This window comes from Poromitra crassiceps (genome assembly GCF_964638095.1).
Source record: "Poromitra crassiceps genome assembly, chromosome: 20".
Lineage (NCBI taxonomy): Eukaryota > Metazoa > Chordata > Actinopteri > Beryciformes > Melamphaidae > Poromitra > Poromitra crassiceps.
This window is the reverse complement of record NC_139637.1, coordinates 4015155-4038725: the sequence shown is the minus strand read 5'-3', so window position 1 is coordinate 4038725 and position 23571 is coordinate 4015155. Positions and strand designations below refer to the sequence as shown.

At 47.1% G+C, this 23571-nt stretch overlaps 2 protein-coding genes across 2 annotated transcripts in view; both read left to right on the top strand.

Annotated features, from left to right (window-relative positions):
- The first annotated feature begins 520 nt into the window (after positions 1-520).
- Positions 521-6016, top strand: casp9 (caspase 9, apoptosis-related cysteine peptidase). Its single transcript, XM_083656369.1, has 11 exons — positions 521-812; positions 974-1125; positions 1281-1497; positions 2814-2897; positions 2976-3043; positions 3169-3345; positions 3459-3548; positions 3665-3812; positions 4955-5143; positions 5283-5392; positions 5507-6016. The coding sequence occupies exons 2-11, from the start codon at positions 994-996 to the stop codon at positions 5627-5629; spliced, it is 1338 nt and encodes a 445-aa protein (XP_083512495.1). The 5' UTR covers positions 521-812; positions 974-993; the 3' UTR covers positions 5630-6016.
- Positions 6017-9535: 3519 nt separating this feature from the next.
- hspg2 (heparan sulfate proteoglycan 2) overlaps positions 9536-23571 on the top strand; it is a 148529-nt gene continuing 134493 nt past the window's right edge. The window contains exon 1 of the mRNA XM_083657119.1: positions 9536-9848. Within this exon, the coding sequence (XP_083513245.1) occupies positions 9780-9848 (69 nt within the window). The 5' untranslated portion in view covers positions 9536-9779. The remainder of the gene's footprint in view (positions 9849-23571) is intronic.

Here is a 23571-nt window from a genome sequence, read left to right as displayed (position 1 = left end):
TAATATAGTCTGGCCCTGTGGTTTATAACGCTGCTGCTACTCTTGGCAGTGCAGTAGCCTATTAGGGAAATCTAAAAACAAAGATAAAAGACTCATGAGAATGATCAAGGGTGACACAAGAGTCACATGTGTTTGAATTGCAATATAATTATAAATCAGAAGAAACAAGATGATGACATTTAGAATTAAAAGAAAAAATACACATTCAAGTAGGCTATTGATCTCACACATAACCTTTTGATTCTATGCTGCCATCTGCCATCTCATGCTTGTTGTTGATTTAATGATTGTTTTGTACCCGCTGCTCACTTTATGAACAAATAATGCTTATGATGACTGAATGAAATATAGTAGGCTCGTTTGAGATTACTTCTGACCCTGGGAAGCAGGCGAGAGCAGCCGAGTGCAGTCAGCCAATCAGAGGCAGAGAGGGGCGGGTCATGCCTTCGCCATCATAAGAAAAAAAATATCGCCACAGGAAGAGGAGAGGGGGGAGGTGCCGACAGGAACATTTCCGGGAGTGGTATTTCATGATTTCATCACGCTTTATGCTTCCCGGGTGTGCTGTATTTATTGTCCACTGTGCCGCCGTTTTCGTATGACTGCAATGTTGTACGTGCTCGCCCCGTCACCGTGCAAGCGGTGCTCCGTCATAACAATATCACAAACACCCTGGATGTTCTGCCTGTAAGCTACCAGTCGACCAATCAGAGCAAAGAGTGATGTAAACAAGGAAATGGCGAATGCAAACCTCAACCTGAACCAACTGAGCGCACAGAGAAGAGAACTGAAACGGAAAGCGCATGAATAAGGTATCCTGTCATTTCTCTCACACTAGTCGGATTAATTAACTAACGCATGTTTTAACTTAACGTTACTGACTTTGTTTTCCTGGTTCCATGACGGTGCGCCATGTTTTCCTTGTTGTTCCTTTCTCTCACTCACGTTGTTGTTTTGTTGTTGTTTTGACCAGAGCTGAGCGCCATTTCCAGAATGGAGGAAAGACACAAGAAGATTCTTCAGCGCAACAGAACCAATCTCGTGAGAGACTTGGACCCATCAAATCTCTACGATGGACTTCTTGAAAAAGGAGTTTTCACCCAAGACATGATTGATGAGATAAAGGTAAGTTAGGTAACTGATGTGTAGCTTGGTGGGTAGACTATAACACTGATGGTCAAAGTTTGATTCTCTCCTGTGCCATTTGTACCTCTGCTGTACTGGTATAATGGTCAGTCTGTTTCAGTTGTTACAAACCTGTCATTGTTCTGTCCTGTCAGAGCTCTGGGACCAGGCGAGACCAGGCCAGACAGTTAGTCCGGGACTTGGAGACCCGCGGGAGCCGGGCCTTCCCGTTGTTCCTGCAGTGTCTTCAGGAGACGGAGCAGAGCCGTTTGGCAGAGCTCCTGCTCAACGGAGCACCACCAGTTCAGCCCCGGCCTCCGTCACCCATCCAAGTTGTTCTTGTCCGCCCTGTGGTCCAGCCTCTTCCAGTGTGTGAGTGTGTCCTCCTATGGCAGGGGTGGGCAACTATTTTTCATGGGGGGCCACATGAGAAACCCAGATTGTTGCCGGGGGCCGAACAAATATTGTCATGCTGTAACCCATGGATGGGCAACTTTGATGATAGAGAGGGCCACAAAAAAAATTCCTCGCTACCAGATTTTGCTGAGGGCTGAACGGCGCCAGCGCGAAAAAATTTGGGGCATTTGAAGCCAGGTTCAGAGGAATAACTCATTTTAAATTAACAATTGTGATGTTATTATTCAGTCTTAATCACCAATATTTGATCCTTTTCCTCACTCACTCCTATGTCACCACCTGCTCTCCCTGCAGGGCTTGAAATTAACTTTTTTCACCACCTGCCAATATGGCTGCTAGATTTTAAAGTTACCAGCCAATTAGAATTTCCACTAGCCGAAATGTTTTTCTTGAAATAAACCAGAATATGAGTGGGTTAATTTAAGCATACGTATCAGTAAGTGGCCCGGGATTCTCAAAGCCTGTGTTGAGGGTCACACAAGAACAAAAATGCACTCTTGAAGCTAAATAAATCCAAAACCAACAAGTTAATTATTTAAATTTCTACTTCAATGGAGAACAGTCATTTCTTACACATGAGATTACTTTTAGCCTTTTAGTCCCAGAATGACATGAACATTTGGACACTTATTCAGCGGGTATATTGCATGTTGCGTTCAAGTGCACTGTTCACTTTTTTATTGCAATTCCATCACGGGCCACACAGGGGGCGCCCGCGGGCCATATGTTGCCCATGTATGTCCTATGGTATATTAATGACTATTACTTTAGGTGAAGTTAGTCCCAATAAGATGAATCAGGAAACCTGGCAAAAACACAGAGGCACATATTTATATTTTACGGTGGCTGCCTGGTGATATTTTTTATTATTGCGTGGCCACACATTAGTATCTCATGGCCACAAGATCCTAATGCGTGGGAACGAGATAAGTAAGTCGTGGCCACACACACATTAGTAACTTGTGGCCACAACTTAATTATCTCGTTCCCACGCATTAGTATCTCGTGGCCATGAGATACTAATGCATGGCCATGCAATAATAAAAAATATCTTGATGTCACCAGGCAGGCAGCCACCGTAATATTTATATATTTTTTGCTTGGAACTTCTCTTTCCTCTAAGTAACATCCTCAAACCAAAGAGCACTATCAGCAAATGCCTCTGCACACCAAAACCCAAAAGAAGCACTCTATCCTCTCTTATTTAGATATGAACATAATGTTTGTTGTGATTTGTTGCTCACATGTGATTCTTGTTGTTTCTTTGATAGCTTCGCCAATGGATGTTGACAAGCATAGAAAACATGTTGCCCCGGTCTATCCAATACAAAAACCCAGCAGCACTCCAAGTCCATGTAAGTTGTGATTTATTATTATTTTATTTAATGTATTTTTTATTTAATATTGAACATGTAATGATGTGTTTCTCACAGCACCTGAGAAGGAGTACCTAAGACCAAGGCCACCAGGTAGAACAAGAAGTAACAGCACCAGTATTCAGGTAAACACCATCTTACCACCAAGAGAAAGACCTTATGAGTAAAGACATACTGTACGTTATGAGTAATGAGGTGAATTACATTGTGTCTCTTTTGATGCCTCCGTGTTTGTCTGTGTGCACTTCAGAACTATAAAATGGAAGCCAGCCCGTGTGGACACTGCCTCATCATAAACAACGTGGAGTTTGAACCCCGCAGTGAGCTGAACAATCGCACAGGGTCCAACGTAGACTGTGACAAGCTGGAGAGAAGATTCAAGGCACTCAACTTTATTGTTGAAGTGAGGACAAACCTGAAATTCAAAGTAAGGACCCCCTAATAAATGAATAAATAAATATGAATAACTAGTTTAACAACCACCTACTACAGCTTGGATCTCGTGTTTGTAAAGCTAACAATTATTTCCCCACATTTCAGCAAATCAGACATGAGCTGTCAACTTTATCCAAGAAGGACCATTCCCAATATGACTGCTGTGTGGTCATCATGCTGTCCCATGGGACTGAGGTAAGACGTGTGCTGTATCGTCTCTCAGACATGAATCAGAATAAATACAGCAATACACAACCAAAGTCACCGTAATGCTTCATAGACCTTATGTATGCTCATGTCCATGTTTGTAGGTGAGCCACAACCGCTTCCCTGGTGCCGTGCATGGTGTGGACGGACCTTCTGTCCCAGTCCAGCTCATCACAAACTACCTCAACGGCCAGCACTGTCCATCCTTACAGGGCAAACCCAAGCTTTTCTTCATCCAGGCCTGTGGAGGAGGTAGCTGACATGGAACATAGCACCCAATAACACAGTGGTTCTCTTTCACATCAAGGACCACTAAACTGACAGAAATTAGACCATAACCCCCATTTGACAAGATTGTATTATTTTATATATAATTTATTAACTAAAACTAATGGAAAATAACTAGACAACACAACAAACTAAATTAAACATGACAAAATGTGCATCGGTGAGGAGGGAGAGGGACTCAATGGTTTGAAGGTCTTCTGCCCAATAGAGACAGTCCGCATGTCTGGGAACGCCCATACAGGCTCTAGGAACGCCCACAATAGACGCTGGGTTAACTGGCTCATTTAGCTGATAGCCCAGCCCAGGCAGACACGATCAGGGATTTAACCACCGCAGTAAACGCACATCTGAGCAGACGTCTTGTGTTCTGCTCTAGAACCCCCAAACATGTAGTTTAGAGCCGCAGCACCGTCTTTTGGTGAGTCAGCCCATGAGATATATGGGCGGTTTTACCACACTTGCGCGCCAGCCGTTTAACATTTTGTGGGCGTTCCCAGACATGCGGACTGTATGAGTCACCGGGCCCATGTGCACCCAATCAGCCTAATGACCCATGTAGTGTGGGAAGCTTGTGACACTTATTAGAGGTTTTATTACAGAAAGTGTATGAAACCCATGACCAAAATAGTCATACATTCTGTCATTGTGTTAATTATACAGTCATTGGAATTCTAGTGAACATAAAGTATTGCCCTTTTTGCTGTGGACCCCCTGGAACCCCCTCAAGGATACCTGGGGGTCCCACTTTGAGAACCACTGTAATAACTGTAATGCATATCAAGCCAACATCTGATGTGTGATCCTTCTTCCCCACATTTAATGGTTACAAATGCAATGTAAATGGGCTGTATTTATAGAGCGCTTTTCTAGTCTATCGTTCATACACCGACGGCAGTGGCAGCCATTCAAGGCGCTAACGAGCTCGTCGGGAGCAGTTAGGGGTTAAGTGTCTTGCTCAAGGACACTTCGACACGGTGCTGGGTGGAGCCATTTCCTTGAACCGGGAACCCTCTGATTCCCAGGCGACAGCTCTACCTCCTGAGCTACTGCCTGAGTGGGGTCATAGGTCAAACTGTTGTTTTGAACTTTGTTTTTTCCCCCTTTAGGTGAAAGAGATACCGGCTTCGAGGTTTCCCCCGATGAGGCCCGGCCGTCCATTGGTGGCGCCGATGACCAGACCGATGCCATCCCCATGTCATCGAGCAGTGACTCTCTGAGCTTGTCCGATGAGACGGATGCCAGAGCCACACTGCCCACACCTAGTGACATTCTGGTGTCCTACTCCACTTTTCCCGGTGCGTACATACATACATCTGTCATCTGTGTCTATTTTGGTTGCTAACACAATCTTTCAGATGCAAGTCCGAGCTATAGATAGACTTGACTTGCTAAGTATGTCTTCCTCATGCCCGTTTGACCACGTGACGACTACAGGCTACGTGTCCTGGAGAGACACCCAGGCGGGCTCCTGGTACGTCGAGACACTGGACCGCATCCTGGAGGAGAGTGCTGCTACTGATGACTTGGTCACAATGTTGATGATGGTGAGGTTCTCTCTTTTTTTCTATAGATTAGATGGTGTGAATCTAATTTTTAATTCACTCATTAAGTCACGCTTAAGTTGTTCTATCTTCTTTAATGATTGTGTTTGCTTTCAGGTTAACAACGAAGTCTCCCAAAACTCTGCCAAAGGCCTCTACAAGCAGATGCCTGGTTCCTTTAACTTTTTGCGCAAACTTTTGTACTTTCGACCCCAACCACAGAGACAAAGTTCAGCGTGACATTACTGAGTTTCACTTTCAGGGAGTGTTAGTCTATTTCAGTGTCATAGGGATATGTCTGTAACTTCCTCACATAATGTCGAAGTATATCTGGATGAATTTACTACTGAAAACAGGTTGCGTTTGAACTGAACCCATCATGTCTTGCATGTTTATTGTTGGTATTCTATTGTTGTATTTTTATTGACAGTTTCATCATATTTTGAAAATGGAATATTTACCTGGGTAAATGTGGTGCAATTTGGAGTTTTTGATATTCTTTATGTTAACCGATAGGAGGTGCCAATCTACATGTAGACACACATCCTTTCCACTAAGCTTCTTCTTTTCCCCTTTTCTTTTTTACAAACTCAGATATTTCAAATCTCTTCAATAAACTGAACTCGTTACGTAAACGTGACTCTGTGTCGGTGTTTGATGGCGATGGGCTCGTTCAAAGGAAAGGAAAGGAAAACGAGTGTCTGAGAGACATTTTCAATTGATTACGATGTGATTTGCAGATGAAAGGAAAACAAACAAATCTGTGTCCTATCTGTTCTGCTCCCCTTCAACAAACAAATCTGTGTCCTATCTGTTCTGTTCCCCTTCAACTGTATGTGGGTCAAACCTCCTGGGGATCTTTGACCCCCACCGAGAGCGGAAGAATTTCATATTCTTTGGCTGATCTTTTGCTCATTGTTGCAGCTGTTTTCTACAGCTGGGTCGTCCACGTTCAGTTGGCAACAGACGCTGTGCAGCAAATCACTTTAATGTAATACAGAGCCGGCCAGTGGCGGCCCCGGGCGGGTAGAGTCATCCGATGTCTTCACCTCTGAATCTAATAACAACTACAGCCTGGAAGCATAGCATTAAAACAGGGAGTCGAGCATATAGCATTTTGGCTCATGCTTGTAGACTTCTCCCAACCTTACTGGTGAGGACATCACCCATGACGTTATGAAGGGCTGTCCCAGCCTGTTAAAACGTGTCTCCCAGTAGTGTCTTAACGCTTCTGAATGGCTCCCAATAGCCTTTGTTGTGTGATTCTGCTTGTATTAAACTCCCCACGCCTACATAGATTTCAACCCACATGCATCGTTACAACATAAACTCTCCAAAAGCCTTGGGGGGGAAAATGATGTACATCATTTACAATGTATTACATATTGCTTATGTTGTGTCTAGCATTTACAGAAATTCTGTTGGCATTATATATATGCACTTATGCCAGTGTTGCACACTGAGTTATGTGAGACTAACAGCAGCTGCTGTTTTATTAGGCACATTACAGTCGGAGGGTAGCATGGTTGTCCAATAGAGGGGGTCTGTGAGTCACAGATGATTCGGGCCTCGGTTGCCATGTGGGGTTAGCAGATGATTTGCGACCTATAATGGTAGGTTGAGAGGCTGCGCTGAACAGTTTTGACTCAACAGATTTGACACGCTGTTTCCAGTCCTCGCCTGAAACGAGGCGAGGGAGGAGTTCCTTATAATCACATCGTTGTGGTCGGAGCAGCAGCAGCAGCCACCCCACGGGAAGAAGCGCTCGGTTCAATCTTCTATCCCAGAACAGCCAAAGGAAGCACAGGAATAAAGTCTTCAGTCAGTGCAGTGATGTATATGCCTGCCTATTAGGGATGGGCATTTCTAGCAAAAACACTTCGAAATTCGCTGGCCAAAGTCGACTTTTAATCGAAATTCGAAAAAAAAAAAAAAATGTAAAAAAAAAAAAAAATTTTTTTTTTTTTTTTTTTTTTTTCTGTCAGTTAAATGTTGCATTGTCTCCCCTGATTCTAAGTATAGTCGAATCGCTTGGTTTTAGTTTTACTTGCTCAAACCAAACGATTCGACTATACTTGGAATCAGGGGAGACAATGCAACATTTCACTCACAAAAAAAAATAAAAAAAAATCAATAAACGAATTTCGACTTTCAATAATAAAAGTCGACCTTGATAATAACAACGATTATTCGAAAATTCGAAATTCGATGCCCATCCCTACTGCCTATATGGTCATTTTGCATGTCCCATCCCCGGAAAACACTCTAGAAGTCAGTCAAACGAATCAACACTGCAAATGAACCCCTCTGCACATTCCTAAGACACAAACAGGCCTTATAAGCCTGTTCTATTGACCTCATGTCTCTTTTAGCCTCTTTTGGTGAACAAATGTGAACGTCTCCTCTGCATTTTAATTCAGAGGCCATCTTTTAATTGGCAACAGCTGCTCTGTGAAATCTCTGGGGGGATGGTGCTCTTTAAGTTTGCACCAACAATTATATGCCTGCCTGGACACAAACATACAGTTACCTGCTACTGACATGAGTCCTGGCAGAAAGTGGACATTTATTTCTGTATATTTTAGTAAATGCCTCTAGTGGAGCAGGGACACATTACACTGGATTGTGTCCCTTCACTTGCAGTCTGACTCTGAGTTGGTCCTTTGTATCCATGGCATGGGGAAGTAATGATAGCTTTAGGTGTAATGGGTGTCATACACCTTCCAATTCCACTAGAGGGCACTTAAGGCTCAGGTAATAGCTCTACCTACTTTTTAGTCTGCAGCACTACTGTACTTTTTCTACTAACATATTATAGAAGGAATCTCTAAATGTTTATTGATCATATAACGTGTTGAGCTCATTTCCATGTTGGTTATTTGTTTAGTAAAACTTTGTGTGGGGAAAACTACGTTTAAAGAATGCCACATAGCATTTTGAAAAATATGTCCCTTGAGGCCATGAATATTAGGCTAGGCTAGGCTATGGGGCCATGCATCTTGCTTGGGTTTAGCGTATGTCTTAGTCATTTGCCCTTTGTTTACTTGATCACAAGACGTAATATCTTATTGAAACAGCTTTTTAGTCTCTGATGTGTGTAGGCTATGGATTAGGCTACACGTTATGAAAAATAATTAGGGTAAAGCTACAATACAGAAGGATATTATACAAATATCACAGCAAACATGTCTATAACAAATTTTATTGTAGGGATATATTATAGATTCTAGAACATTACATCATGATACCAGGCTTTGTCTCAAAGTGGGGTCCTTGAGTGGGTCCAGACTGCCCCCCCCCCTCCCTTTCGTCCATGGGTATGACATAATGTGTCAAATATGCAGCAATAGACGCTTTTCACGGGGGGCCATTTTGTGTCGAAAAGGCAGGGTAAACACATGTGCAAGCAAGACACTAATGAGGGTTTCCAAATTCCAATCAAGCAAGTTTGAAACCCCCATTAGTGTTTTCACTAATGATGGTTTCAAACTTTTGCAAAACTTTTGCTTGCACCTGTGTTTACCCTGCCTTTTCGACACATAATGGCCCCCCGTGAAAAGGGTCTATATCAGGTGGGAATCTTGGGGGACAAAATTAATCCTATGAGAAAGGGGGTCTGGCATGAATAAATACCATCAAGTAAAATAAGGTCACTATTTAAAAAGTCCGTGTTAAACACAGCAAACACACACCTTAAATCTTTATAGGAATATTACAGGCATAATATAGCTACTACTACAGTCCCCCCGCCCCCCGCATGGCTCCAGGCAGCACATGTGAGAGACAGTGAGCAGGGCTAACTTTGGTCTAGGTGGCAGCAGCAGAGCAGGCGACTCCCCACATTGGGATCGGATTATAGCTCTTTTTCTTTCAGCACTCCCTGAATTCCATTCCGCCTTTTACGCGCGGCAGCAGCAGCAGCAGCAGCAGCAGCGCTCTGGATCAGGATCAGGATCAGGATCCCAGCAGAGCAGCAGAGCAGCAGAGCAGAGCGCTTCCCAGACAGTGACTCGCTCGCAACAAGAAGAAGAACACTGCAGATTACAACCAGTCCAAGTTTCGGAGGAGTGCAACACAAACCCAAGGGGAGCGCGGCGAGTGGAACCTATTCAACTCAGGCGATATTATTTCCAATTCTACCGACCCAAAAAAAACTAGCGCGAAAGGAGCGTTTACCTGTTGATGAAGTCCCGCCGGGTGTGTGGGACGATCACGCACAGGAGAAGAAGAACCCGGGGCCCGGCTTTATAAAGACGAGGAATCGGGGGAAAGAAAGGTGCAGACGACACACCGCCGCTCCACTGGCCAGGAGGAGTGACCAGGAGGACCGTGCTTTTGCCTTCCTTTTTGCCCAGCATTTGCAGCCTGCGCGCTGGGTTGGTGGTGGAAAATGGGCACTCGGATCACTTCGATCTCTGGACTTATTCTCCCTCTGATACTCTCATGCCAGCTGCTCACAGTAAGTCAACTCATACAACTTTAAAACGTATAGTCCTGCTTTCAACGTGTAAAACTTTCCTGTGAGAATGATACGCTTTGATAATATGTGTCCCCCCCCCTCAGAAGAAGTCAAGTAAAAGTTTACAAGACTTTATTTCCTATTAAAGGCAAAACGCAAGTGGTGATGTTGGTGCTATTTATGTTCTGTAAATAATGTGGTCTGGTGGTGCTTCACATGCTGCTGCACAACAGATTCCAATCCCACACAGTCATATCAGCTTGCTGTACCCGACTACTAAAGATGCTTTTTAAACTAATCTGACAAATAGTTAGAAGCTCCAGTTAAGTGAAGCTGGTCTAATTCTGTCCATAGAAACAAGCTATTCATAGTCTTGAGACTCCCAAAACTTTCTCGAACTCAGATTGTGTACTGTAACGACAACAACTTTGTCATAGTGTGGAATATGCATAGCCTATTTATTAGTATGTTGTTTACCTAGTCCTATTTGTGTAGTTACACATTTAGATTGGTCTGCTTATAAGTGCTTAATTAGAATTGACCAGTGGAATCCCCAAAATCTTTTTGTAAAAAATGTTTGACTTATTTTCTAAAATAAAAGGTTTTAGGTTATAATGCACGAACAAGTCGAATGCATGTAACTTCAGGCCCATCCTGCTCCATCCAAAAGCACTGGTGGAAGCAGATGGTGCAGTAGGTGATGGACAGTAACTGTCTAACTACAGTTTGCTGGATTGGATTGATTCGTTGAGCTTCACACTTCTCATTTTGTAACCACGCTCTGTTGAGTAGTTGTCTACTATCTATAGGGGCGAAATTAATGCTATTTTAGCCTGAAATAGGTTGTCTTCACACTGCTATATCTGTATAGAAGAGGACTATTGGTTTGGTGCTGAGAATAGACTCTAGTCCACACACACACACACACACACACACACACACACACACACACACACACACCGCCCTCCGGAGAGCACGTCTGGCGTGTCTCACCTTTCTGCCCTCCATTAGACAGAGCTGTCATGGTTGAGCTATGTGTGACCCGTCTGTTTTGATTTGATCTGAAGCGAAGCCTCTGGAGTCCGGCCGCCATCAATCTGTCACCTGTCAGGAGGCATCAAGTCAGATGATCTGTGTGATGATGGTCCTGGAGTTTGCCTGAAGTATTATATATATACGCTGGCTGAAGAAATGGAGACGCAGGCCAGGGCCTTTTAGGAACCAGGAGCACGTCAGTGGCCGGCGACATGTACAGGAAGTTGTGTTGGTGGTGACGTTGGTGGCAGAGAGGGACACAGCTGAGCCGAGAACCTTCAGCTATATTATAGCCTATAACATATAGCCGATCAAATCTACATACATTGAACTTCCAGTAGTGACGTGTTAGACCAGGGGTGTCAGACTCATTTTTAGTCCACGCCGGGCCACATGCCACCCAATTTGGTGTCAAGTGGGGCCAGACAAAGAAAATCAATAATCAATAATAATAACCTATGAATGACAAAACCTCAAAATGTTCCCGTTTATCTTAGTGTAAAGAATTACAGGTACATTTAAGAACATGTTTTCGCATAGGGTTATCTCAGCTACCATCAAGCACATGATCAAATCTACTGTCTGTAACTGTGCATTACAATCAGCGGTGTAGTGGAGGGTCAACACAGTTTACTCACCCCTTTGAAATGAAGCAGATAATTTACTCACCTATTTTCAGATCAACTGTATTAATCAATGAGGGCAAACAAGGTGGGTAAACTACTCACCTTGGATAGTTTACCCACCTCTGTATTTATCACTACACCCCTGATTACAATTGATGGCAACTGTCAAGCAAAGGTAATGAAATCAGTTTACAATTTAGTGATGAATACAGATAACATGAATAGGCGTCTTAATATGTAACTTGCTCCTGAAACCTGGCACCTCTTAGCCTTCACAAGTGCATCACGTTGGATTGAAGGACTTCTCAGTGCAATTTTCACACTTTGCAAAGTCATCCTTTGGGCCGGATTGGACCCTTTGGGTGGACCGGTTCTGGCCCCCGGGCCGCATGTTTGACACCCCTGTGTTTTAGACCATCTGCCCTGTAGTCAACGGTGTATCACTTTGCTTCAGTTGGGTGAGTTGAGGTGTGTAAGCGGCCACAACGTTCATTTAGGATCTTGAAAGTCCACAAAAAATCTCTCCCCTCAAATCATGCAGGAGCTATCAAATTCAAATCTGAGCTGTGTGCTGTATGGTCACATGATGCTGCCTGTCATTCTTAACCCACAGCCTCGACCAGCACTAAATAAAACAATACCAACATAATTGAATTAACGCCGGGAACTACGGGCATCTGTTCCGTGCGTTATGAGTTTGAACTTTTGGCAGGCTGTGCTGCTGAGGCAGGCCTGACGACGGTCTCTTTGATTTAATTAAGCACATGTAGCCGTGTCACTATGGGCCCTGATTTAATTAAGCACATGTAGCCGTGTTACTATGGGCCCTGATTTAATTAAGCACATGTAGCCGTGTCACTATGGGCCCTGATTTAATTAAGCACATGTAGCCGTGTCACTATGGGCCCTGATTTAATTAAGCACATGTAGCCGTGTCACTATGGGCCCTGATTTAATTAAGCACATGTAGCCGTGTCACTATGGGCCCTGCTGTCCCCTGGGCTGGAATGTCAGGGAGGGTCATGCCTATCAACTCAAACAATCAAAGTCAATAAAAACTCTCCGTGGCTTAGAGAGAGAGCAGCTCTCCAACACACAGACCCCACTACCCGCAGTCCCGCTGTGAACCACCGGTAGTGCAGACGGCATCATGTCAGGTTATACAAAAATACAGTCAAGATTTAACAGTTGCTCAAAGATGTATTTATAGGCAGAGGAACTCGGCATGTTTTGGTTATGAGCAGAGGGGCGAGAGGAAAAGTCTGCTGAAGGCTGCTGCACTGTGTATCAGAGGACGCAGCCTGTCACCGTGCTGCCCCGCTCAGGGCCGCCTGCCTGTCTGTCTGTACATCAGATCAGAATGTATGCAATTATGATTCATAACTCAATATAACTATGTGTATCTGTCTTGTCTATTGATTATGAAATACATCTTCTCTATCATTAATCAATTCAAGAGGTTCATTGTCAGCTGCCGCAAGTCGCTTTTATTTGCAGATATCTGACAGTCTATGTGTAAAGAATATTGGCCAAAAAAGTGTCCGTGTTTGGCGTCGTGGTGACTAGTATTATCCATTTAATATGAACCTTAACCCATTGATACCCGATGCAGCATTTGCGTGTGTATCCCTTTAAGACCGCGAACCGCGGTCTTAAAGGGATACACACACAAATGAGGGATATACACGCAAATGCTGCATCAGGTATCAATGGGTTAATAGACCGTATAGCATTCTTAATGATGTGGCAAGCAGACACCCTATGTCTAATTCCAGCTTTCAATTGAGCATTGATGAGATCAATGATTGATCAGGTTGATCAGGCCAATATAGCCGTGCTCTTTGCCTGTGCTCGTCTTCATCATGAGAGATGAAGAGTGAGGAGGCCACGTTGTTTTCAGCTGTATGACATCAGAACCGTGAGACGAGTTGGGCTTGGAGATGTCTCCCAGTATAGAGCAGACAGACAGACCGCCACACGTGTCCCCTGACTTCACTGTGGGGGGAGACTGGTGGCTGTAGGGGGAAGGGAGCGGCCTGGATTCCGATGCCTATCTCGTCTACAGGCCATGTGCCATATTGTCATAACGTGTTTTATTTCCTCCCCCGTATGCCCCCACCCCCCCCCACTCAATATTATGGTTTGACCAGGTGATTGGTCCACTGCTGGGAGTCTGGGACCAATCACCAATCACCAAGCATGACCCACTGCTGGGTCATGATGTCTGGAGTGAGCAGGTTGGTAGGTCTGACTGTGTGTGTGTGTGTGTGTGTGTGTGTGTGTGTGTGTGTGTGTGTGTGTGTGTGTGTGTGTGTGTGTGTGCGCGTGTGTGTGTGTGTGTGTGTGTGTGCGTGCGTGCGCGTGTGTGTGTGGCTTTGCCATTTTTGAGAGCCGACTGTACCTGGTGTTTAACTCCCATTCAGAAGCGATGAGGACTCTGGAGGGGTTCTGATGATGAGTTCTGACGATGGGTTCTGATGAGGACTCTGGAAGGGTTCTGATGATGAGTTCTGATGATGGGTTCTGATGATGAGTTCTGATGATGAGTTCTGATGATGGGTTCTGATGATGAGTTCTGATGATGGGTTCTGATGATGGGTTCTGATGAGGACTCTGGAGGGGTTCTGGAGCACAGCAGTGCAAACACAGCAACTCCATTCCACAGTTTGAACAGTGGGGAGGTCTGTCCCCCCTCCAGACCCCTCGGGGATAATTGGGAGAAGAAGACTGGGCTTGGTAAACATTGCTTTGTTGAGTTACAGCCCCAGGAGAGAGGCCATCTTGGCTGCTGCTCCTGGGACAACAATGCTCTGTGTTGGACTGGAGTGGCTCGTTGGCACATATGGAGCGCAGGCAGGCAGGCTGGCGTTTGTTGACTCTGCAGCGAGGTGTGACTGGATGGCAGAGGTCAGGGAGGTGAGGACTCTGAACCTGACTCTGTGTGTGTCAGGGCCTCTCCGTGATTTACTCACAGCCACGATTAGTACACACAGCTTAACTATAAACCAATCGCTTTTTCATCATACGCCATCAGATGAGTCTGCTGTTCTTGCCTGAGTCTCCATTTGTCTCCACAAGTTAAGTTTTTGCATTTCAATGTGCAATTCATTCATTCATGCACTAAAAACATATTAACATAATAATATAACATAATATTCACTTTAGCTTGAAATATGAGCGCGCTAGCTAGCTACAGCTTCTGAAAGAGCGCAATGTGGCGCCACGAGCAGTAGAAGAGGAGTTCAGGAGTTTAGATGCCCGTATATATATGACACTGTGCTGTGATGCATACTAAGAATGTATATTGTGTAGAGATGCGTCAGCTTAAAAGATGGGCAGAATCTGATTGAAATCTAGTGGGGGTTTATGTTTATACTCCACTGCTTCCCTGCTTCCCTTCATCGTTGTCATCTTTAGGAACCCCCCTCCCCGTGCAGTATGTTCTATGGTGACCACCCCCCCCCCCTCCCCCTGCAGTATGTTCTGCGGTGACCCCCCCCCCCCCATGCAGTATGTTCTGTGGTGACCCCCCCCCCCCTGCAGTATGTTCTGTGGTGACCCCCCCCCCCATTCAGTATGTTCTGTGGTGACCCCCCCCCCCCATGCAGTATGTTCTGTGGTGACCCCCCCCCCATGCAGTATGTTCTGTGGTGACCCCCCCCCCCTGCAGTATGTTCTGTGGTGACCCCCCCCCCATTCAGTATGTTCTGTGGTGACCCCCCCCCCATGCAGTATGTTCTGTGGTGGACCCCCCCCTCCCTCCCCCTGCAGTATGTTCTGCGGTGACCCTCCCCCTGCAGTATGTTCTGCGGTGACCCCCCCCCCCTGCAGTATGTTCTGTGGTGACCCCCCCCTCCCCCTGCAGTATGTTCTGTGGTGACCCCCCCCTCCCCCTGCAGTATGTTCTGTGGTGACCCCCCCCTCCCCCTGCAGTATGTTCTGTGGTGACCCCCCCCCCTCCCTCCCCATGCAGTATGTTCTGCGGTGACCCCCCCCCCCTGCAGTATGTTCTGTGGTGACCCCCCCCTCCCCCTGCAGTATGTTCTGTGGTGACCCCCCCCCCTCCCCCTGCAGTATGTTCTGTGGTGACCCCCCCCTCCCCCTGCAGTATGTTCTGTGGTGACCCCCCCCTCCCCCTGCAGTATGTTCTGTGGTGACCCCCCCCCCCTCCCCCTGCAGTATGTTCTGTGGTGACCCCCCCCCTCCCCCTGCAGTATGTTCTGTGGTGACCCCCCCTCCCCCTGCAGTATGTTCTGCGGTGACCCCCCCCCTCCCCCTGCAGTGTGTTCTGTGGTGACCCCCCCCCCTCCCCCTGCAGTATGTTCTGCGGTGACCCCCCCCCCCTCCCTCCCCCTCCAGTATGTTCTGCGGTGAACCCCCCCCCCTCCCCATGCAGTATGTTCTGTGGTGACCCCCCTCTCCCCATGCAGTATGTTCTGTGGTGACCCCCCCCCTCCCCCTGCAGTATGTTCTGCGGTGACCCCCCCCCCCTCCCTCCCCCTGCAGTATGTTCTGTGGTGACCCCCCCCCTCCCCCTGCAGTATGTTCTGCGGTGACCCCCCCCCCTCCCTCCCCCTGCAGTATGTTCTGCGGTGAACCCCCCCCCTCCCCATGCAGTATGTTCTGTGGTGACCCCCCCCCCCTCCCTCCCCCTGCAGTATGTTCTGTGGTGACCCCCCCTCCCCCTGCAGTATGTTCTGTGGTTGCAGGCTTGTTCAGCTTTCATGTATGGCCATGTCCGTTTTTGGGCCGAGGAGCCGAGTCCAAACACAGCTGCACCTCAGCTGGTACCGAGCAGCATGCACTGAGCATGTGCTGCTGACATGATGAGCGCACATACTCTCTGTCTGCACCACCACCTGCTGCAGCTACATACTCTCTCTCTCTGCACCACCTGCTGCAGCTACATACTCTCTCTCTCTGCACCGCCTGCTGCAGCTACATACTCTCTCTCTCTGCACCACCTGCTGCAGCTACATACTCTCTCTCTCTGCACCACCTGCTGCAGCTACATACTCTCTCTCTCTGCACCACCTGCTGCAGCTACATACTCTCTCTCTGCACCACCTGCTGCAGCTACATACTCTCTCTCTGCACCACCTGCTGCAGCTACATACTCTCTCTCTCTGCACCACCTGCTGCAGCTACATACTCTCTCTCTGCACCACCTGCTGCAGCTACATACTCTCTCTCTCTGCACCACCTGCTGCAGCTACATACTCTCTGTCTGCACCACCTGCTGCAGCTACATACTCTCTGTCTGCACCGCCTGCTGCAGCTACAGACCCACCATCTTTACTCACCTCCACCCCCTTATACTCACTTACCCACTCCTCTTCTCCAGCACAAGTCTCTGGGTGGCTTTTTGGTTTTAATCACTCACCTCATCAGTCTATATGTGTATAAGATATTCTTTGTGCCCCAGGTTCTGCTGCATTCAGTCATTTAATCTTCAAGGACATATTCTTTTGAGTGTATATATATACCTCTATAGGAGGTCATCAATTATCAGCCGTCAAACATGGCCCACCCAAAATCCCCCGCAGTGTTTTACTTTGATTTTGAAGTGAAAATAAATAAATAATCTATAGGAGGGATCTGTTTGGTTCTGCGTCCTGGATTATGCTTGTCAAAAGACACAATCAGCAGCAGGGTGGGGTCAGGTCAGGGCGGCTTAGCGGGAAAACAGATCCTCCTTCAACCAGGCGACCTGCGTTTTATTGTGGCAAACATATCTGCCCTGCTGAAGTGTCCATGATGAGCAAAGGTACCAAATTCCTACCAGTTCCAGGTTGACTGTTCTTAGAACACTTTCATTGCCATAAACTAGCAGTCAGTCAGAAAAAATGTGCAAGAACGTAGAAAAAGTGTGAATAGCAGCCGTGTGTCAGCTGATCCCCCCGCCACAGCAACGCTTTCTGAAGGATCTGCAGAGCAAATGTAGGCGTCTGTGAGCTCAGTTTAACCCATTGATACCGGATGCAGCATTTGTGTGTGTATCCCTTCAAGACCACGAACCGCGTTAACGCGGTTCGTGGTCTTAAAGGGACACACACACACAAATGAGGGCTATACATTTGCCCTGTGGCTCATTCCACATGAGTGAAGCACACCTCACCGCCTGTTATATATCACTCCTCATTCCTGCTTTATGGAGCTACAGGTGCAATAAAGCCAGCTGAGGTCATGGTGAGGTCATGGTGAGGTCACAGGAGGACTTGAGGACACCACAGCGTCCAGACAAACGCAGCCAAGACAAACAGAGACAAATGGACAGAGACAAATATGCCTCGCTTCTTCTCCCTCGACATGTCTGATCAGTGGTCAGTGCCTGTGAGAGCCAGGCAGAAATAGTCTTCATGACATTCTTATACAGAGGGTCCAAATTAGGGATGTTCATTTTGAAAATTTTCCAAAATCGATAATTGGTGAAAATTAACGATCAATTATCGATTATCGATCATATTAATACTTAGAAAACTTTCAATATTTTTTTTTTTTTTTTACAAAATGAATGCCTATGGCAGAAAATACGAAAGACAACGTGTTCTCCTCAATGAACTCTTTATTTCAATGTGTCTCCTCTCCAACACTGCTGTCCCCGGCGCATGCCGGTGTGAATTTCCCATGTTTAAAACAGTTTTGTTGGCACAAAGGCCCGTGCCCAGCCAGAAAACTAGAGACTATATGAAGCTCCACCTCACGTTAGTCGGCTGTGCAATGGAGTGGGGCGAGGAGGAACGAATTCCACCCAAATCTAGTCAAAAAAAAAAAAAAAAATTAATAATTAAAAAATCGATCCAAATGCCACAGGATCGATTCCAATCCTTAACGATTGATGAACATCCCTAGTCCAAATAGCAAAGACTAATCTAATCTAATATATCGTAATATATGGGAACAAGTTTGTGTTTCCCCTTGTCCCCTTTTTGAATTCCCTGATCTTTTTCCTTGAAGCAGGTCTTAAATGTGATGCATTCTAAAGCCAATAGTCGTACTTTTTATTTTCTGTGGAAGGGGTGAGATTAAAATGTGTGAGTCGCAGAGCGTGATGAACAGAACAGAAGAGTGGGACAGAGCCTGACTGATTCCTCCTCCATCTTTAAACAGTCTTCTTCTTCCATCGTCTTCTTCACATTGTGTGTTAGTGAGCTTCAGTTCCCAGGCTGCTGCTGTACTCTGTCTCCAGCTTGCACTTATTACAGATTCATTGAAATGCTAAGTTAACTATATTGCACTTTCTCTTTGAAGGCTCTGGAGCTGTCTGTCTGTCTGTCTGTCTGCGTCCCCCTAGTCAATCTCTCCATTGTCTTTTTATACTGCCATTGATGTCAAGTCACTTGGGTATTCTCCTCGTTGCTGCGTGGAGCTGCTGCATTGTCTCGTACGGCCCCTCCCTGCTTATACAGCCTCTCTGAGGGGGGTGGCTGCCCTCCCAGTCCTCCTAGTCCTCCCAGTCCTCCCAGTCCTCCTAGTCCTCCCAGGCTCCCAGTCCTCCTAGTCCTCCCAGTCCTCCTAGTCCTCACCAAAACCTATTTTCTCTGTGTTGCAAACAAATGGATTTTGTTTTTACAGAGACCCCCTATCCCCCCATGTGTTTTAAAACCAGGTTTGGTTTGGTGTTTACAGCAAATCTCTCTCCTGTCTGATCAGAGCTGATGATTACACCCCACCCCCTCTCTGAACACAGACTACATGGCCCCGCCTCCACCCCCCTCTCCCTGAACACAGACTACACTGCCCGCCTCCACCCCCCCCTCTCCCTACATGGCCCCGCCTCCACCCCCCCTCTCCCTGAACACAGACTACACTGCCCCGCCTCCACCCCCCTCTCCCTACATGGCCCCGCCTCCACCCCCCCCTCTCCCCGAACACAGACTACATGGCCCCGCCTCCTCCCCCCCTCTCCCTGAACACAGACTACACGGCCCCGCCTCCACCCCCCCTCTCCCTGAACACAGACTACATGGCCCCGCCTCCTCCCCCCCCTCTCCCTGAACACAGACTACACGGCCCCGCCTCCACCCCCCCCTCTCCCTGAACACAGACTACACTGCCCCGCCTCCACCCCCCCTCTCCCTACATCGCCCCGCCTCCACCCCCCCTCTCCCCGAACACAGACTACATGGCCCCGCCTCCACCCCCCCCTCTCCCTGAACACAGACTACACGGCCCCGCCTCCACCCCCCCTCTCCCCGAACACAGACTACATGGCCCCGCCTCCACCCCCCCCCTCTCCCCGAACACAGACTACATGGCCCCGCCTCCACCCCCCCCTCTCCCTGAACACAGACTACACGGCCCCGCCTCCACCCCCCCCTCTCCCTGAACACAGACTACACGGCCCCGCCTCCACCCCCCCTCTCCCTGAACACAGACTACACTGCCCCGCCTCCACCCCCCCTCTCCCTACATCGCCCCGCCTCCACCCCCCCTCTCCCTGAACACAGACTACACTGCCCCGCCTCCACCCCCCCTCTCCCTACATCGCCCCGCCTCCACCCCCCCTCTCCCCGAACACAGACTACATGGCCCCGCCTCCACCCCCCCCCTCTCTCTGAACACAGACTACATGGCCCCGCCTCCACCCCCTCTCTGAACACAGACTACATGGCCCCGCCTCCACCCCCCCTCTCCCTGAACACAGACTACACGGCCCCGCCTCCACCCCCTCTCCCTGAACACAGACCACACGGCTCCGCCTCCACTTCCTCTTACTGTAAAGACAAGTCTCTACCTGTGAAACAGACAAGCTCACTTTTTTTGCTCTGATCTTTTTTTGTATCCTTGAGAATATTCAAATGGTCTCAACTCACGCTGTTGTTAAGCCCCTAATGTTCCCAGAGAGAGAGAAAGAGAGAGAGAGAGAGAGAGAGAGAGAGGGAGAGAGAGAGAGGGAGAGAGAGAGGGAGAGAGAGAGAGGGAGAGAGAGAGAGAGAGAGAGAGAGAGAGAGGCGGGGACGTGGAGTTTTGTGGCCCCCGGGTTCTAAAGTTGGCCCTGTGAAAAGTAAATGGAGGAAAAACACTTCTTATCTTCATGCCTTGTTCTTACACGGTGCTGCTGTACATCCATGTTGTTGTAGCAGCCAGGCAAAAAAGAGCACAATTAAATTCAATTGTTTACATCCCATAATAAGGCAGAGGTTCCCAAACTTTTCCGTCCAAGTACCACCACTACGTACCAAACTACATTTCCCAGGGACCACTTCCACTGCGTATACCAACCCCCACCCTAAAATAAAATTTGCTGATTTAATCATGCAATAGCAGCAGAAAGGCTAAATGACAATATAAGGCTAATAGCTGGTTCAAAATGAACGCACACACACACACACACACACACACACACACACAAACACACTAACTTAACTTAACTTAAAGGAGGACTTACCCCCTAGATATGTATTAGAACAGTGATTTGAAAATACCTATGGAAAAAACCAAGAAATGACATATACTCTTGTCTATACTGACTCTTTGGCTGTGTTCAAGTCAAAGATTTTTTTTCAGAAATCGACGCCATTACAGTTTGCCTACTGCCTCAAAAATAATTTATTTGAGAGGGGCAATATCTTTATAAATATCAATAAAAAAGCCAACGCTGGTGGCCTGTTTGGAAACAGCTTTGCTCAAAATGGTTTTAAGTTATATCAATTTGGTAATTCAGTGGCGAACTAGAAATTTAATTATTTTTCTGCATGTATCTCTATGGAAACTACTCAAACTACGTTACGAGAGCAAAGTGACATGGGCTCGTTAACAGCAGCACACCCACAATAGGACAAACCTCTCGCTCTGGGGTAACACAATGCGAGATTTCTCCACGTAATTCCCTCGTCTAACTAGAGATAAACCGCGCAATGAAATCCGTTTTTAATTTGCGTTTTGGGGCTTTTCGTGATTCTTGTTAAAAGTTGTGCAAAAGTTTTCCTCTCAGTGCAGTGCAGGCTGCCTGCGCCTCCTCCCAGTCCCTCCTGCCAGACCCCGGCTGGCGAAACAGCCTGCTGCATGCATGGGGCGCTCTAACCTCACGGAGCAACAAACAAACACAGACAGAAATAGCTGGTGTGCGATTTAGAGAATACAGTCTGAGATTGGGTACAGGATTGAGGGAATCCCGCATCTGTTTGCGAAGGTGCGACTGGACAGGACGCTTTTCACAGACAGGCACAGTAGTCGGAGCGAGGCGAGTGTCTCAGGGCTACTCAGGGCACAGCTGCTGCAGATCTCTCCTCCTCCTCCTCCGCGCATTCAGTCTGTCCAAAATCATTACCGATATAATCTCAGTAGGAGGGATGCAGGGAAATATGATAGTAGCCCTCACTCTTAACCCCGCATTTCTAAATAAGACGTAACGTTACTTGGTGTCGGCATACGGCTCTGGTGTCGGACTTTGCAAAAAGCTCTCAGCAAGCGCCAGGATTGGCCAATGACGACTTCAGTCTCCAGAACGATCCAATCAAATCACCCGCACGTCTATCTTCTTGCTAGAGGTCCCGCCTTACAGTAGTGTTTCAACTGACTCTCAGAATACCATGCCAGTCGGACTTATAGTATTATTATTATGATATTATTATACTAGGAAACCGTTTTATAAAAGCAATATAGCACTCGAGCAGCGTGTGTTGTGGAATATATCCCGCTGATAAGCTGTTATAACAGCTTATCAGCGGGATATATTCACCACAACACACTTGCTCTCGTGATATATTGCTTATATATATATATATATATATATACGGACACAGAATGCTGCACAGTAACTGTTAGCTGGTAAAGAAAAGGCCTCCTTTGAAGCTAATGTAAATGATAAAACGTGCCTCAGGTTGCTCCTGGGCCTCCTCCTTGGCCTCCTTATGGAAGTGCTCAGCTGTCCTGTCAGCAGGGCCGCCCCTCCGGCCCTCAGCCGGGCTCCCGGGGGCCCTCTGGAGAGCCAGGAGGAGATAACCCCCCACTGTGAGAGAGCAGCAACCAGTCTGGACTCTGTTAGCATGTCAGCAGCTCTCCCCCAGAGACATAACAAGCCCTTCTCTCTCTCTGTTGTACACACACACACACACACACACACACACACACACACACGCACACACACACACACACACACACGCACACACACACACGCACGCACACACACACACACACACACACACACACGCACGCACACACACACACACACACACACACACACACACACACACACACACACACACGCACACACACACACACACACACACACACACGCACGCACACACACACACACACACACACACACACACACACCATACTGTTGATGATAAACTCCACTCTCCTCCTCCCTCTGCTCTCACACTCTCTGGCAGGTTTTAGCTCCTCCTCCCTCTGCTCTCACACTCTCTGGCAGGTTTTAGCTCCTCCTCCCTCTGCTCTCACACTCTCTGGCAGGTTTTAGCGGTGATAAAAATCCCTGTATTGTTGTTTCTCTCTGTGTTGTAGCGTCTGCAGGCTTTGTGTCGAGACACATCCTGAGAAAGCAGGCAGGAAATCAGCCTGAGTGATTTGTTTGGTGACGAGATATGTTCAGAGCGGTTGAGTCAGTGCGTTTGGGTTTCAGACACTCCATTGTTTTGGGGGGCAGTGGCTTTGTGATGGTCCGTAACTTCTGGCCCTGGACTAGGGATGTTCATCAATTATCGAAAATCGATAATTGATCGTTAAGGATTGGAATCGATCCTGTGGCATTTGGATCGATTTTTTAATTATAAAAAAAAATAAAATTGGGGGGACTAGATTTGGGTGGAATTCGTTCCTCCTCGCCCCACTCCATTGCACAGCCGACTAACATGAGGTGGAGCTTCATATAGTCTCTAGTTTTCTGGCTGGGCACGGGCCTTTGTGCCAACAAAACTGTTTTAAACATGGGAAATTCACACCGGCATGCGCCGGGGACAGCAGAGTGTTGGAGAGGAGACACATTGAAATAAAGAGTTCATTGAGGAGAACACGTTGTCTTTCGTATTTTCTGCCATAGGCATTCATTTTGTGAAAAAAAAGAGAGAAAATTTTCTAAGTATTAATATGATCGA